This window comes from Hevea brasiliensis, chromosome 6 (assembly GCF_030052815.1).
Source record: "Hevea brasiliensis isolate MT/VB/25A 57/8 chromosome 6, ASM3005281v1, whole genome shotgun sequence".
Lineage (NCBI taxonomy): Eukaryota > Viridiplantae > Streptophyta > Magnoliopsida > Malpighiales > Euphorbiaceae > Hevea > Hevea brasiliensis.
In genome coordinates this window covers 39,731,157-39,747,550 of record NC_079498.1, presented here as the reverse complement: position 1 = coordinate 39,747,550, position 16,394 = coordinate 39,731,157, and the positions used below count along the sequence as shown (strand labels likewise).

The window sequence follows — 16,394 nt, the reverse complement described above, 5'->3', positions numbered from 1 at the left end:
TTTTAAAAAATTATTAATTATCATTCTCAAAATTTATTTATTTAAATATATTTAATTAATATTTATTTAATTATTAATTTTTTACAAATTTTTTATTTAATATTTTTTAAACATTTGAATTTTTTATTTCATTATAATTAATTACAAATAAAGATGATTAAAAAAAAGAATTAAAATTTCAATATTAAAATTATGGAATATATCTTTGAAAGAATAATATGTATTTTTAATATTTATTATATTAATAGAAAATGTTGATATTTTAAAATTTTAATATTTATGAAATATATTTATTTTATATTATAAATTTATATAAATTAATAACATTTTTGACAAATAATTATTTTATAAAAAATATATCAAATTAATAAAAAAATTTACACAATATAATATTCTTTTTTAAAAAATAATATAATAAAATATTATTTTTAACTAATAATAATGCTATATATTTTTTTATTATTAAAATTAAATAATTCAATTCACTATTAGTAATTTAATATTTTTTTATTATATTGATAATAAAAAATATTATATTTATATATTTTTAAAATAATATTATTTTTTATTAATATAATATATTTTTTATAATTTACAAAAAATAATATTAATTTATAAAATTATGAGATAAAATATAAATATTTTGTGAAATTTAAATTATTTTTTTAGTAAAATACTTTTATTACATTTTAAACCAAATAATCATAAAAATTTTTATTAATATATTTATAAAAATAATTAATAAATATTTTAGTTAATTATATTATAAATTAATTAAAAATTTATTATTATAATAGATAAAAATTTATTCAAATTAAAATAAATAAAAAAATTTTAATTTAAAATTAATATAAAAATAATAATTTATTTTATTTAAAATATAATTAAAAATTAAATTAAAAAATAAAAATTATAAATTATCTATATATACCATGAGCATTATATTAATGGTATATAAACCTTTAAAAGATGAGGTTTAAGTTTAACATTAAATTATGTCATTCTCTTTATATATATTATTAAATTTAGATAAATGCTTTCATAATTATTATCTTACTTATTATTATTTATTTATCCTATATGAATTAATTTGTTCATATATTAAATAGAGAAACACATGAAACTTGATTTATTAATTAACAACAATAAAATATAATTTGATAAATTAAATAATTAAATATTCTTAATCATTTTAAACTTATTTAAATAAACTAAATATAAAATAATAAAAATACTCAAGTTATAATATATTTATACAAATAAATTAATACATTAATTATATAAATTAATTAATAATTTAAAAAGTAATACATTTTATTAGAATAATATTAACAAAAATAAAATAATAAATTTCAATTATAATCAAATAAAGTTAATACAGTTATTACAAAACTACGTAGTTTAGATCAAAACTACGTAGTTTTGCATTAAAAAAGGAAAAGTAGCCCTAAAATCATAACCCTGCCATCTCTCTCTCTCTCCTCTCTCTCTCTCTCTCTCATTTTATGTTTTTTCACTCTTTAGCATGTGGCCCTAGCCGCAGCCCACTTCGTCTTCCATTCTCGCATTTCTTCGGTTCCATCGACTTGCTGTTTTGATTTATCTTCTCCTCGACTTTGTCTGTGATGGAAAGAGGAAGAGCTTGAAAGCAAAAGCAGACCTCACTTGAGCAATTTTCAGGTAATGGTAAATAACGCCCTTGTAGCTGCTCTTCTCTTAATAGATCCTCCCTCCTCTCACTTCCAGAAGAACCCGGAGGAGAGAAGCTAAACTAACAGCCACGAACAATCCTTTAACCACTCTCCTCTTCCACGCGGTTTTAGTTGCTTCTTCTGCAACCCATGTCCGACCACCGCTAGAAGGAGGGTGACTCTGTTCCTTTCTACGCCAACAAGGTCAGCCCTGCTTACTACCCCAGGTAATTCGATCGTTTGCCTTCTTTCCTCTTTCCTTTCCTTGATCTGTCTTACTGATTTACTGGATCTGGGTTCTTGATTTCGCATTCGAATTCATATGGCTCTCTTTGGATGGACGTTGATTATTGGGTTAGGAAAGTGTGAATTAGAGAATGAGACCCGCAATGGATATTTGGCTTTTAAATTTTAGAAATTGAATAGAAGAATGTTTGTTTAATTTCAATTTCGATGTAGTGGTGTTTCCCGCACTTTTGAGTTATTGATTTTGTATTGTTAATTGGCTGATTTTTCAGTGAAACTTATAGCTATTTCGATATGCCCTTCTGCGTTCCATGTTCTTATCTTAACCTGATTATAGATTGGATTTTGTTGAATTTGTTTCATTTGCTGCACTTGGTTGCTAATAAGTTGGAATTCAACTTTTTTGCTCTTCTGCATTTCACACTTGATGAATCAAAACTACTTTGAAACCTTGAGGTGTTGAACAGTAAAAAGATGTGACAATTGACATTCGACTTTGCTGTTTTGATTTTCGTTTCACTAAGAGATTTGTTTCTTATTTGTCTCAACAGGCAACACAGAATGGAATTTATGACTTTTTGGGGTTTTGTTACTTATGCTAGAATGTAGAATCAACTAGAAATTATACCGAGGGGCATTATATGTGAGTTAGATAATTAGCTTTGATGGTGACTCTAAAGGTCTAATTGCTTTTAATCTAGAAATTCACATTTGAATTCTGAAGAGAGAATGCAATATGGCAATGTGTAAATGATTGGCATTCTACTGTTACAGTATGTAGTCTAATCTAGTAACAAGAACATGTGTTTGGGTCCCATTTTGCAAGATGCATATATAGTATACCATCAAAAGCCTAGGAATATTATTGTAGTGGTGTACTGGTATGTTTTCTCTTGGCCCATGGAAAAACTAATTTGATCCTTTGGTTTCATATATTGAGCGGGATGTGGGGCTATAGGGATTAAAATTCAAATTTCATAATGTATGGCCAAGTAGTAATTAATTAATTAGTTTCTACTTGAAAGATGATAAACATAATTTTTCTTTTTCCTGTGAAGCTGGTGCTGCTAATGCTAGTTAAAGACACATTCCATCAAGCTGTAAATGCAAATGCCAGTACTATCTGCTATCTAATTTTTGTGCATATCATGTATATTTTGCCTAGGTAGTGGGTACCAACTACCAAGTTCTTAACTACTATTTTAGGTTACGTGGTCTTTCTTATCTTCTTAACAAAGCAGACCAAACATATGTTGCTTTGGACAGCCTCGTAAGACAGATTTTTTTCAGGAATGCTGTGGGATACAGGAGAGGAGAGAGATGGATATATGTGTGAGATAATTAAAGCTTTTGATGCATTTGAGTAACTTGAGAGTTTTCCACTCTCATCTTGCTTTTTCCTTGGAAATTTGCTTTTGCCTTAATCAAGAAACACGATAAGCAGTGAACAACTGTATTAATTTCCTTGTATACTTTTCAAGAATAGATCAAGACTAATTTATAATGCTCATTTGGATTGGAAAATGTCTTGGAATTTGCTGATAGCATTTTCTATGATGCATGAAAATAAATAGTTTTCCCTGTGTTTTAGTAGGGAGTGGAGGTGGAGGGAATGGAAGATATAGATTAAATGAAGGTTGCCAAATTTCTTCAATACCATTGTCGTTGTCTGAGACATGCTATGAGTAGAAAATAATGATAGCTCTAGTGGAATGAAATAAGCTTCGCTAATCTCCATTGGACGCCACTGTTGCAAGCTTCCAACTTCCCGTTGATTGTCAGTTGGGATTCTTGTCTAGAAGCGTGTTGTTTATCACAGGGTAATTGAGATATTGGGGAAGAGGGAAGCAGGTATACTATTGAAATGGAGGAGAGTTAGGGCGATTAGTTTCTGCTTGGTGTATGTGGCGAGGCTTAGGAGAAGGCCTTATAATATAATGGGACCTCATATGTATTGGGCCTACTCATAAGCTGAGCCCATTTGATGCTACTTGACCCATCTCAACAATTTGTGTTCTTAGCCCTAGCCCAAACACAACCATTGTCTTCTTTCTCAGCCTCCCAACCACAGAACAATGTAATGCTCTGTTCATCTCCACCCCTAGAATATTGCGGTCCCTTTCTTTGGTTAAAACCCACGAACAATATTCATGCGATATCAACTGTTTCTTTTTGTCCTTGTGCAATCCCGTCGTGGAACGATGATAGTGAGAAGGTGAGAATTTTAGTTCCTTTACTGCATTAGTCACAGAACCTTCGACCCAATTTGTTACCAAACCCATATGAGGAACATCTGTAAGATTTCCACAGGAAGTGCCGTCTTTATCTTCACCAAATTGCTCCAGGACTCTATTTTGAAGTGTTCCCATGAAGGACAAGGGAATTATTGTGGAAACCCGCAAAACCATCGGAGAGAGGTTTCCTCCATGCTATTCCAAACAAAATAGATTTGAACATTCTCTCGGGTTTTATAGAACGCGAATTATTGGTCTGCATGAGTGACCCATACCTCCGGATCCACTCCATCAAACTTGGGCATCTCCATTTTTCGAATGATGGCTGGTGCTTCCTCTAGCAACAGTGCTTGAGCGTTCTTATGAGCTGTCGACAAAGCGCCATTGTTTGGTTGTTGAAGATGCAGAAGACCATTTCGTTCTACATAGGGAAATTTCTCTTTCACTAATGAGGTCAGTAATTTTTCAATTGAATCCAATCTATCTAGTTGCTTGAGGTCACGGGTCGTCTACAAGCCCAAATAGCAGCTCATACCCATTTTCAGAGGTTTCACATCTTGACAAACAGAGCACCATCAAGTCTCTGCTTCTTCACAAGACACACAATCACCGTCCATTGTTCCTGTTGAGATTGCGAAGAATCGGAAATAGCGTGGCAGAACTGTTCCATTCCACCAGTTTACAGAGCAGCTCTTATTGACTCATTTCGATGCTGTTCATAATTTTCTATAGGGAAAGTTTACTCGGGCCCCAGCAGGTATGAATCGATACTCGACCTTGTCATTCAACCATTTCGCTTAACATTGGCCTTATTGTGCTCTGGTAGTGGAAAAGGAAGTGGGTTTGTTCTTATTTTCCCAAACGCTGTTTTTTGATTTGTTAATCTATTTGTGTTTGTGTTTTATTCTTAGCTTCTTTATGAATCTGTAACTGCTTTATTATTGTTACATGCTTGGAAAGCTTAAATACTATATGTCTTGCTCTTTACTGTTGAACTAAATTTATTTTCCCGGCTATGATTCTGTGATGTGAATGAAATTGGGTTGCATTTCATTGAATGCTAGTTTTGAAGATTCTTTACAATCTTCTGCAGTGATTAATGCACTATTATATTGTAGAAGTGCCTTGAATTCTTTTTGGCTGATGTGAGGTTGAATGATTGATTCATTTTATTCAAATTTTATTCATAAGTTGATTACTTGCTGTGGTTCTTATTCTACTGTTATAAAATGATGTTTTGAAGAACTTCACTAATATTAGTTGCTAGTTAAAGGGTTTGAAGCCAATTTGTTCATGGATACTGTGTGTAGGGCAAGAGGGGGCGAGGCGTGAGGCGAAATATCATCCATTAAAATTATATAAAATGCACCAGGTAATGCCCAGGAAAGATGGTGGAGTCACAATGGTCTCACTTAAGTACCACCTCCTTAGACAGCATTTCCTAGACATGCATTTCATACAATCCTAATAGAATCAAACCACTGGTAAGTACCGTCTTCCCATAACACTATCACGGTACTAAGGATTTATGCCACGAAGGCATAGATAGACAGGAGTCGCCACCCGGGTAATAACCGGGACATATTCAGTGTTTCTTCCGAGGGTCATGGATGGCAACTTACTCCTTGCAGAGTTTCCACAATCGTCATTACCATAGCCCAATGTCTAGGTTCGGGATAGTGGGTACGTAAGGGGAAGGTGTTAGGCACCCCTTACGCCTGGTCTAACCTCGTTAATTCGAGTGCCAGTCCTCTACTAATGTTTCTAGAAGTCTTGTTTATTATTCCTTTATTAAACTTTATTCTAAAAATGCAATTCTAATCCTACACACGCAAGTAATTCACAAAAGGATTGTTGTTTACACACAATTTTCATGCACAAGTAATTCCTATCTATGGGGTTGCTAATTATTTAAATGATATTTACCAGATGACTAAAATTAATTTATTATTGAGAATTTAATTTACAAAAAAATTCAATTTCCTATAACCTTACGATTTTATTTAACCTAATTAATTAATTTTCACCAAGTTACCCTAAGGATAATTAAACTAAGTTAATTATGTACATGTGTAATTTATTCTAATATCACATAAGGCCCAAACAATCACAACCTAATAAAGATTTCTAACATGCAAATTTATTTTACAATTACCAAGTATTAAATTAAATTCATTTACATGCCAATGTTAGTTTAATTTACAAATAAGATTAATTTTAATTTACAAAGTATTTATTTAAAATAATTACATGCAAAAGTCAGTTAAATTGAAAACAAAGTTAATTTTAATTTATCAAATAAAAGTTTTATTATTACTACAATTTCATGCCAATGGTTATTCGAGAAGTTTAGGGCTACTTACCTGTTGGTAAATGCAGTTGCCATTGGGGCAAGCTACCCTTAAAAAAGGGTATTCTCTTCTCGTATGGCAATGATATCCCTGGCTTACTCCCGTTTAGCTCCATATAAGCTCCACGCAAATGCCCTCTTTGGTACTTACCTTAGAGCTACTTACCAATTTTGTTTGTAATAAAAAAAAATAAAGAAACTAAAGAAAATAAAGAAAATAAAAGAAATAAAGAAAATATTAATAACAATTTACATTGGATTATAACTCTAGTTTCCTAAAGGGTTAAAACTCCTAATTAGTTACAACTACCTAATAGTCTAAGTCTTCTAACATGATCCAAACACTTCATAACACTTCTTGAATTAAAAGAACACAGAAAAATAGATCAAATATCAATTAAAACCTAAGAAAATACAAGAACATGCATAAATATGTAATTTCTAAATTATGGTGGATTAATGGTAGCAAGAAATCCGATTTTTTAAAAATAGTTATACATGCTTAAAAATCATAAAAAAATTACAGAAGACAGCCTACATATCATAAAAGATCATAAAATTTATAAATCAAACAAAACCCTAGCCGAATGGTCTACATAAATCGTAACTTTTCTAAGTGACAGAATCGTACTATTTTTTTGTAAAATTCATAACTCATTAATCACAACAGATATGAATGCAAAGCCAATTGGAAAAGATTCATAAGATTCTGAAGTTAATTTTAGACACTAGATTTGCACAAAAATATTAAGGAACAAGGGATATATGGGCTCCACAAGTCGGATATCCTGCAAATCAGATTTTACAGGAACCCTAACTTCAAACAGTCATAACTTACAAAATATTAAAGCTTTTTTAGTGATTCTTGAGCCTAAAATTAATGGAATTTCGTGTAGAATATGAATATAATTTTTACAAGTTTTTTACAGATTCAGAAAATAAAGAAAAATAATAAAAATACGAGAGACAGAAATTAAACATGTGCAGAGTTGTGTATCCTCTCAAATTAAACATGATTACATGATCAATATGAACATATAAAATAAATTGAAGACAAGGAGCACAGAATTAAAATATTCTGTGGCATAGATCTTGAAAAGAAAACAATAAAAACTGACCTTTCAGAAATCTTGTATGAAAATCTTCTTGAAGAAAAGAAAAAATAAGGAAGAACTCAAAGAGTCTTGAATATCTCTAAATTTCCTATAGCTTTGAATTTTCTCTTCCTCTTTCCTCCCATCGTCCCCTCCTTTCTTCCTTTCTCTAGTAGGGTATTTATAGGGTTTTGGGAGAGAGGTGTGATAGGGTTTGGAGTCTTAGGGTGATAAAGTTTAGATGACTTAAACAACTACGATTGCAGAATTCGAATAAGACTGGGATATGGGTGAGGTGTTTCAACCAATAGGAAGACAGAAAAAAAATGGAAGGCACCAATAGGGAGTGAGGACGAGGTGTGGTAAGGTTTGGAGTCCTAGTATGATAAAGTTCAGATAACTTAAATGACTAGGATTGATGAATTTGGATGAGACTGGAATATGGGTGAGGTGTTCCAATCAATAGAAAGAGAGGGAAATGGGGTGACACCAACAGGGAGTGAGGAAGAGAGTGGGGCCAAGGAGGAGAGAGATATTTTGTTATTTTAATTTTTAGAAAATAATTAAATGGGTCCCATTTAAAATTCCTAACTAGGCTTCCTTAGGCCCATGGAGCCCAATTAAACTTAATTAGATCCATTTAAGAACTACCCATATTAAATTTAAACAAAATAAAATTTTATTTAAATTTAATTAAATTAATTTCCCCAAAACTTTATTATTATTTTTATTTTTTCAAGATCATACCATGGAATTGATAATTTAGCTCCATGCCTTCACTTATATCTTACAGTTATACAATTTTTCATCATCGGGTTTCCCACGGCCTCAATGCACATACTCATCACAAAATAAGGGTCTACGGTCTCATAACACTGTCTATTGTTTGTGTATTGGGGTGTTTTGAACATTTTGGAGAACCAGGTTGTCTGTTATTAAGTTAATAATTCCTTCTTGCGGTTATGTGAGTGAATTCCATTTATTGGTTATTATGAACTCTTCCTTGGCAGCTTATATATTGGATGTTACTATCCCACCTCTTTGAATGAATATGTGGGAAATTGAGGATGGGATATTAATCCTGTTATGTAAATTTTAAAGGTTAGATCCATCAAAATTGCACCTTTGTAATTTATAACTATTTATAGAGAATGCCAAAGAATGTGTTCTTTCTGTAAAATATTGGCATAACAACAGAGATCTATAATAAATTGGTACATTTCTGTTTTGTGTATTTGGGCCATGCTTCTTGAAAATTGCTTCTTGAGTTTTGGTGTACAAGAGTTATTGATCTATGGATTTTCTTTCCATTTTCCTCCAATGAATATTCACATGAAGAGTTGTGTTAAGTTAAATAGGGCAAAAGGCCTTTTTTAAAAAGCGTCCCTTGAATTACATGAATAAAAATCCTTTTATAAAAATTTGTTGCTTTTATTTTGAGGACTCAAAGGGGAGTCCCTCTTGAGTCATTCCAATTCCTTTTGTTTTTAAATTCCAAAACGATTTTAGGATTTGAAGGGGAGTCCCCCTTAAACCATCCTTATTCCATTTAAATTACATTCCAAATCAATTTTAGGGTTTGAAGGGGAGTCCTCCTTAAACCATCCTTATTCCATTAAAATTATATTCTGAATTGGTTTTGGGTTTGAAGGGGAGTCCTCCTTGAGTCTTTCCTAAAATTTCAATTTTGAAAGGCAATTCCTTCTAGAAGGGGAGTCTCCCTTGAACCTTTCCTAAAATTTTAACTTAAAACATAATTTCTCTTGGTTTTGGGTTTTAAGGGGAGTCCCCCTTGAGCCTTTCGTAATCTTTAATCCAAAATACGATTCCTTATTGTTTTGGGTTTGAAGGGAAGTCCCCTTTTGAGCATTTCCTAAAATTTTAATTGAAAATATATTTTTTCTTTGTTTTCGGTTTGAAGGGGAGTCCCCCTTGAACCTTTCCTAAAATTTTAATTTAAAATACAATTTCTCTTGATTTTTGGTTCGAAATGGAGTCCCTCTTGAGATGTTCCAATTCTTTGTAAAATTTGTTTAAAACATATTTTTGATGATTTGAAAAGAAATTCCCTTAAATCACCCACCTCTCTTTTAAAAAAAATATGTGTATACATCTATATATTTTTCTAAACTCAGCTTTCAACCAGTGTTATTAAGGCGAAAGGTGAACTTAGGAGACAGGATACCCTATGGCCTTAGGCAAAAGGCGAGAGCCTTTTTGAAGTGAGGTGAGCAAGAGAGCTTCGAATTTTCATTTAGCCTAATCAATTAGGGGGAATTAAAATAAAATTGTTATGATATTAGCCTAAACATAAATCATATCACAAATTTGCAATACTCATCTAGCAAAATGCATATCACAATACCCATATAACAAAAAATTAAACAACAAATTAAAATAGGAAAAATTAACAAATCAATTAAAATAAAAGAAAATAAAAAAATAAAACTGCTATGTTTTTAAAAATGGCATAAGTGAGAGGGAAAAGTACAACATAATTGAAGAAGAGAGAAGAAGAGGAGAGAAAAGAAGAAAAAAGTATAAAAAAAGAGGGAAAAAGATAAGTTGTAGGGTGTTGTCTGTTGTGTTAAGAATAGAAGAAGAGGAGAAGAAATAAAGGATAGAAGAAGAAGAAGAAGAGGAGAGAGAGATAGAGGAAGGATGAGCATACCTTAGGATTGACTTGGTTGTTACTTGTTACTGTGAGAGAGATAGAGAGAGGACTTACTGTGATAGAGAGGTCTTTTTAGAGAGACAAAGGAGGTGTGACAAAATAGGAGCTTCTGTCTTAGGGTTTTTTAATTTGTTGTGTTAAAAAATAATTAAGAGGTGACTTCACTAAGGCATTGCCTCATCGCCTAGGGCCTCTATTGTTGGGGTGATCACCTCTCGGAAGCTAAGCTAGGCGGTGCCACGCAGGGCGCGAATTTAACAACACTGCTTTCAACAATTTCTCACTTTTAAAACTGCTCTATGCAAGTATGGTTTCTAATTTTGAATATGGTTTAAAAGGTTGCTTTGATTGATTGTTCCTTTTTTAGAATAATTAGATGTATGATAAATAAATAAATGAATGAATGAATAAAGGAAGTAAAATGTAATAATAAGCATAATAATTGATTGAAGAGAGAATTGAATATTCTAAAACAATTAAAAGTTATTTGTCCTTTACTTCAATGAAATTGAAACCTTTTGTAGTACCTAGGACCACTTTTAGTGGAGCCTAATTTTGTTTATTACTTCTATCTATGATGTTTGAGTTGAGGAAGAAGATGTGTGCATAGATGTGGAGGCCAGAATGATAATTTTTATCTAGGTTGTGTTTTGTTAAAAATTGAGAAAATATCTGGTTTTTAGGAGAAGCTTTGCGGGATTTTCAGCAAATCTGAGTAATAAATTGTATGCATATTTACATCAATATTCACTTGTTAGATTGAATTAATGTGGATAAGGATTGTTAGTTAATTATACCTATGATGGGATTTTGATTTGTTGAGTGAGAGTTCCTATTAATGAATCAAACTCTCTAGGTATTAATTTACACATTACTTTTGAATTGGAGTCCCAATTAAAAGGAGTGAAAAAATTAAGCCCATGTTAATTCTATTTCATTGATAAAATTATATTCTTTGATTGTAATTGCATTTTATATTGGGCAAGTATGTACAGTGTGTAGTTATTTATTATTCTTAAATCTTGCTCTAAAGTGCTTAGTGCTTACTTTATACATCACACCTTCTATTGTTCGGATATCGATGATGAAATTAGTGATGGGTGAGCTAGGAGTTCTCAATGCTTGTCAAAAATCTCTAGGAACTATATGATGTCTCTTCAAGAATGAGAGTCCCAATTTTGTTAAGGGAGGAAGTTAATGAATAATAATTCAACTCAATTCAACTCAACTAAGCCTTTATCCCAAAAATTTGGGGTCGGCTATATGGATTCGCTTTTTCCACTCTGAACAATTTTGGGTTAAATCCTCAGAAATGTGTAATGCTTCTAAGTCATGTTGTACTACTCTCCTCCAAGTCAATTTAGGTCTATCCCTTTTTTTCTTTCTATCCTCTAACCTAATGTGCTCTACTTGTCTAACTGGAGCCTCCGTATGTCTACACTTCACATGACCAAACCACCTCAATCTCCCTTCTCTCAACTTATCTTCAATTGGCACCACTCCTACCTTTTCTCTAATACTCTCATTACGGACTTTATCTAGTCTAGTATGGCCACTCATCCACCTTAACATTCTCATCTCTGCAACTCTTATCTTAGATGCATACGACTCTTTCAGTGCCCAATACTCACTACCATATAACATAGCCGGTCGTATGGCTATACGGTAAAATTTTTCTTTCAATTTATTGGGAATCTTACGATCACATAAAACTCCCGTGGCACGTCTCCACTTCAACCATCCGGCTTTAATCCTATGACTAACATCCTCCTCACATCCCCCATCTACTTGAAGAACTGAGCCTAGATATTTAAAGTGATCACTTTGTAACAGTACCACTCCATTCAAACTAACTCCTTCATTATCACCAGTTTGGCCTTCACTGAACTTGCAATGCATGTATTCTGTCTTCGTTCTACTTAACTTAAAACCCTTTGACTCTAGAGTACTTCTCCAAAGTTCTAGCTTTCTATTGACTCCTTCTCGTGTCTCATCTATCAGAACAATATCATCTGCAAACATCATGCACCAAGGAATACTCTCTTGTATATGTTTCGTCAGTTCATCTAAAACTAATGTAAAAAGGTAAGGGCTTATGGCTGATCCTTGGTATAATCCAATTGAGATTGGAAAATCTCTTGTGTCCCCTCCCACTGTGCGCACAATAGTAGTTGCTTCTTCATACATATCTTTCAATACTTGTATGTACCTAATAGATACCCTCTTTTGTTCTAACACATTCCATAAGACCTCTCTTGGAACACTATCATAAGCCTTCTCCAAATCAATAAAAATTATGTGTAGATCTTTCTTCACATCTCTATATTTCTCCATCAAACTTCTAATGAGAAAGATCGCTTCCATAGTTGAACGACCGGTCATGAAACCAAATTGATTGAGAGAGATAGAAGTATCATGACGTAGTCGATGCTCCACAACTCTCTCCTACAACTTCATAGTATGGCTCATGAGTTTAATTCCCCTATAGTTTGAGCAACTCTGTATGTCTCCCTTATTTTTAAAAATAGGTACTAAAATACTCTTCCTCCATTCATCAGGCATTTTCTTTGAGTTTAGAATCTTATTAAATAATTTAGTTAACCATGCCACTCCCATATCTCCCAAATACTTCCACACTTCAATTGGTATTTCATCGGTTCCACAGGCTTTACCCACTTTCATTCTCTTAAGTGCTTCCTTTACTTCTAAAGATCGAATCCTTCTAGTATAATTTACATTCTTTTCTATTGTTCTATAATCTATATTCACGCTATTACCATTTTGACTATTATTAAAGAGATCATTAAAATAATGTCTCCATCTTTCTTTAATGTTCTCATCTTTCACTAACACTTTTCCTTCTTTATCCTTAATGGACCTAACTTGATTGAGATCTTGACATTTCCTTTCTCTACTTCTTGCTAATCTATAAATATCTTTCTCCCCTTCTTTAGTTTCAAGTTTCTCATATAACTTTTCAAAGGCCTGTGCTCTTGCTTGACTAACTGCCTTTTTTGCCTCCTAAAAGAAAACTGACATGAAGACTTTTACAGTAAAAATAAAATATTTTTTTAAGATCTATTTTATCATAGGCTTTTCAATAAAATAATCAATTTTTTCCACAATATGTAATATGAATTAAAATTTTGAATTTATAATTTTTTTCCTTTTCCAAATAATACTATGGCTCTTTTTTAATAAAACTCTTTTTTCTCCTAAAAGAAAACTGACATGAAGGCTTTTGCAATAAAAATAAAATACTTTTCTTAAGATCTATTCTATCATAGGCTTTCCAATAAAATAATCAAATTTTTTCACAAAATGTAATATGAATTAAAATTTTGAATTTAAAATTATTTTCCTTTTCCAAATAATAGTATGGCTTTTACTGTCGACAATGTGACAAAAACAATATTTAATTTTGAGCAAAATTTAAATTACAAGTTTATTTTCTTGTCTGTCCTTTTAATTTCAAGCAGATTTAATTTTACCTAACAAAGGACTCAAGGTGCATATTTTATTTTTTGCCCATCCACTTTTAATTTTATACAAATTTAATTTATAGTAAAGGACTCAAGGTCAACTTTATTTTTCCAGTAAAAATCAATTCTTAGGTCTTACTTTATTTAAGATTTTAAAATTATAGTTATCTTTCATTAAAACTTGTCTATTGTCAAATTTGGAAGCCTTATTATTATTATTATTATTATTATTATTATTATTATTATTTAACTATAAGACATGTTTTTATTGTTCTAATATTTCCCTTTTTCAAAAATTAATAATATTAAACCGGCATTTATTTTATTTAAATAATTTTTTAAAAAATGTTTTAAAAAAATAAAATAAAATAAATTTAAATAAAAGTGGAGTCACAATTTACTTTTAGGTCGTTTCACTTACTTTTATATATGGCTTACCCTAATAGTGAGATTTATGTGTTTCTATGATACATCTTATCTATTTTTATGAACAAGCACAAAAGAACTAATATCATAATTTAAACTCCAATTAAGATTATTGATATTATTTCATTTTGAGCGTATCATTAAATCTACTTACTATTTAGAGACAATTGTTAGGTGTCTAATACCTTCCTCAAATGTACAAGGATCCTGAATCTGGATCGCTAGATTAGAAGTGATAAATATTTTCTTTTTATAAAATTTTCAAAATAAATGATTTTCTTTGGTTGACTCGGTGTGAATCAAAGACTCCAAAAACCTCTTCCCTTCCGTTGATTTCAATCCCCAAAAAGATTCTAGAAATCAATCCCATTTTCTCCATTTCTTCCTGTTGGGATCGTAAGTCCAGTCTACTGGAAATTCAAGGACTTGCCCTATGTTCTTCTTGTATTTCTTGATAATAAGGCAATTACAGTATAATTCTTTTGTTTGATTCCTTTGGCTTCTAGCTCATATTCTAATTAAAAAGTGTTAGTTTGGATCAAATGTTCAGTTTTGAGTCTTGAGTTGCATAGAATCGAAACAGAATATGCTCTTAGTTGAGCACTTGAGCTGCTTAATCTCTTTTATTTGTTTATAAATTTTATTTAGCAGCAGTTCAATGTGATTTTAGCCGTGTACTACGCAATCTTGGATTTTATGCAATTTCTCTATCTATTTTTTCCTTGGGTTTGTTCATGTATTTTGGATTGGATTTGTGTCTAAGATCTACCCATAACAGCATCTGCATTTGACCTCAACTTGTTTATAACAGGAATTATGTCAATATGCAAGGACCTAATTATAATTCACTCAGATTAGGAGTTTTGATTTCTCTTTCCATTTTACTTTTAATCTATGAACTCTTTGGCCAACCAAACTCGCTTTTTTTGTAGTGATGGATTCTCTTTCTAAGTCTTTCAATCCAAACAAACGCCTCAAAGAAGAGTAATCTCTCTCTCTCTCTCTCTCTCTCTCTCTCTCTCTCTCTCTCTCTCTCTCTCTTGTTTTTTTAATTCTTATGATCTTATTACTATGGTCAGATTTGTAAGCAATTTGACTGGATCTTCCATGCTTGAGATCGCTGTACTTTCCACTGCTATCCCTGTATGTAATGTTACCCTTCACCTTCTTTAATGTTAATGAACAATTTAATGCTTCATTCACTTATTCTTCTACTTTTGCTCTATTCTACCATTTCAGCTTATCTTTGTTTTGCGACACTCCATCTGCTTTGGTTACAAAACTGGTAACCCATTTTACACGTCTTTCAAATTTTGTTTTCTTGGGGTTTATTGATTAAATCTGTTTGCAATTTATTTTATTTTATATTCTTATATGGCCTATGTTATGCTCTTGCCCTCATATTCTTTGAGTAATGCATGCATTTTTTTTATTTTTTTATTTATTTATGTGCTATAGTATTTATTGCTTCGCTGAAATTGAAGTATAATAAGTTTTCTTACATTTTGGTTCCTGTGAAGAAACAATAATTCCGGTCCTTCCTGTTAAGATTTCAAGTTGAGCTCATAATATATAAGCTGTTATTATTAATGTTCCATATTAAATTTCTGTTTCTACAGGTTCTGATTTCGGTAGGACTTCAACCAAGAAAGGTGGGGATGCACTTTCTGCTTCCAAAAGTTTGGGGAATTGCGTGGCTACTGTAACTGTGGATTTTCTGTTCATTGTCCTACCCATACTTTTCTTTTTAACTGTAAGTGCTCAAGCGAGATTCTACGTTTTTCTCCAGAGTGAAGTAATATTTGTTTGAGCATTACTTTATTTGCCTCCTTTTCTTTTGTAAGGGATGTGTATTTTTTTTTAAGAGGGATATGTGATTACTGATTATACTTGTGAACCTTTTAGTTTTTCACATTACAATCAATCTGTTGGTTGAAAATGGTTGGGTTAGTCAGGTCACTCTTGTGCAGAATCTAGTTGTGTAATTTAAACTCTGGCATGAGCATTATTTACTGCTTTTGAATCACTGATGGCAGGTTTTGGCAGAATGGACATTTATATTGTCAATTTTTTGGGTGGTACTCATTTTCTCCATTACAACTAAAAGGTAGAGCTTGTAAGTCGCACATTTTCCTCATAGGTATTATTATTGTTATATTTTCTGGATGTGCTATTTTCAGTGCTACTTTTATGGTTA

The 16,394-nt window shown here is 31.6% G+C and overlaps 1 protein-coding gene across 7 annotated transcripts in view; it reads left to right on the top strand.

Moving 5' to 3' along the window:
* Positions 1-1,485: 1,485 nt before the first annotated feature.
* Positions 1,486-16,394, top strand: part of LOC110663313 (uncharacterized protein At4g17910) — a 42,111-nt gene continuing 27,202 nt past the window's right edge. For 3 of the 7 annotated variants that reach the window (XR_002496517.2, XM_021822574.2, XM_058148556.1), the window contains exons 1-6: positions 1,486-1,918; positions 15,130-15,181; positions 15,277-15,340; positions 15,437-15,482; positions 15,817-15,950; positions 16,234-16,304. Coding sequence is in view for 6 of the 7 variants with exons in the window: in XM_021822574.2 (XP_021678266.2) it covers positions 15,132-15,181; positions 15,277-15,340; positions 15,437-15,482; positions 15,817-15,950; positions 16,234-16,304 (365 nt within the window). In the remaining variant the exon portion in view is untranslated. Of the gene's footprint in view, positions 1,919-3,531; positions 4,929-15,129; positions 15,182-15,276; positions 15,341-15,436; positions 15,483-15,816; positions 15,951-16,233; positions 16,305-16,394 lie in introns of all 7 variants that reach the window. The other 4 variants (XM_058148555.1, XM_058148554.1, XM_021822573.2 and 1 more) reach the window with 4 other exon arrangements.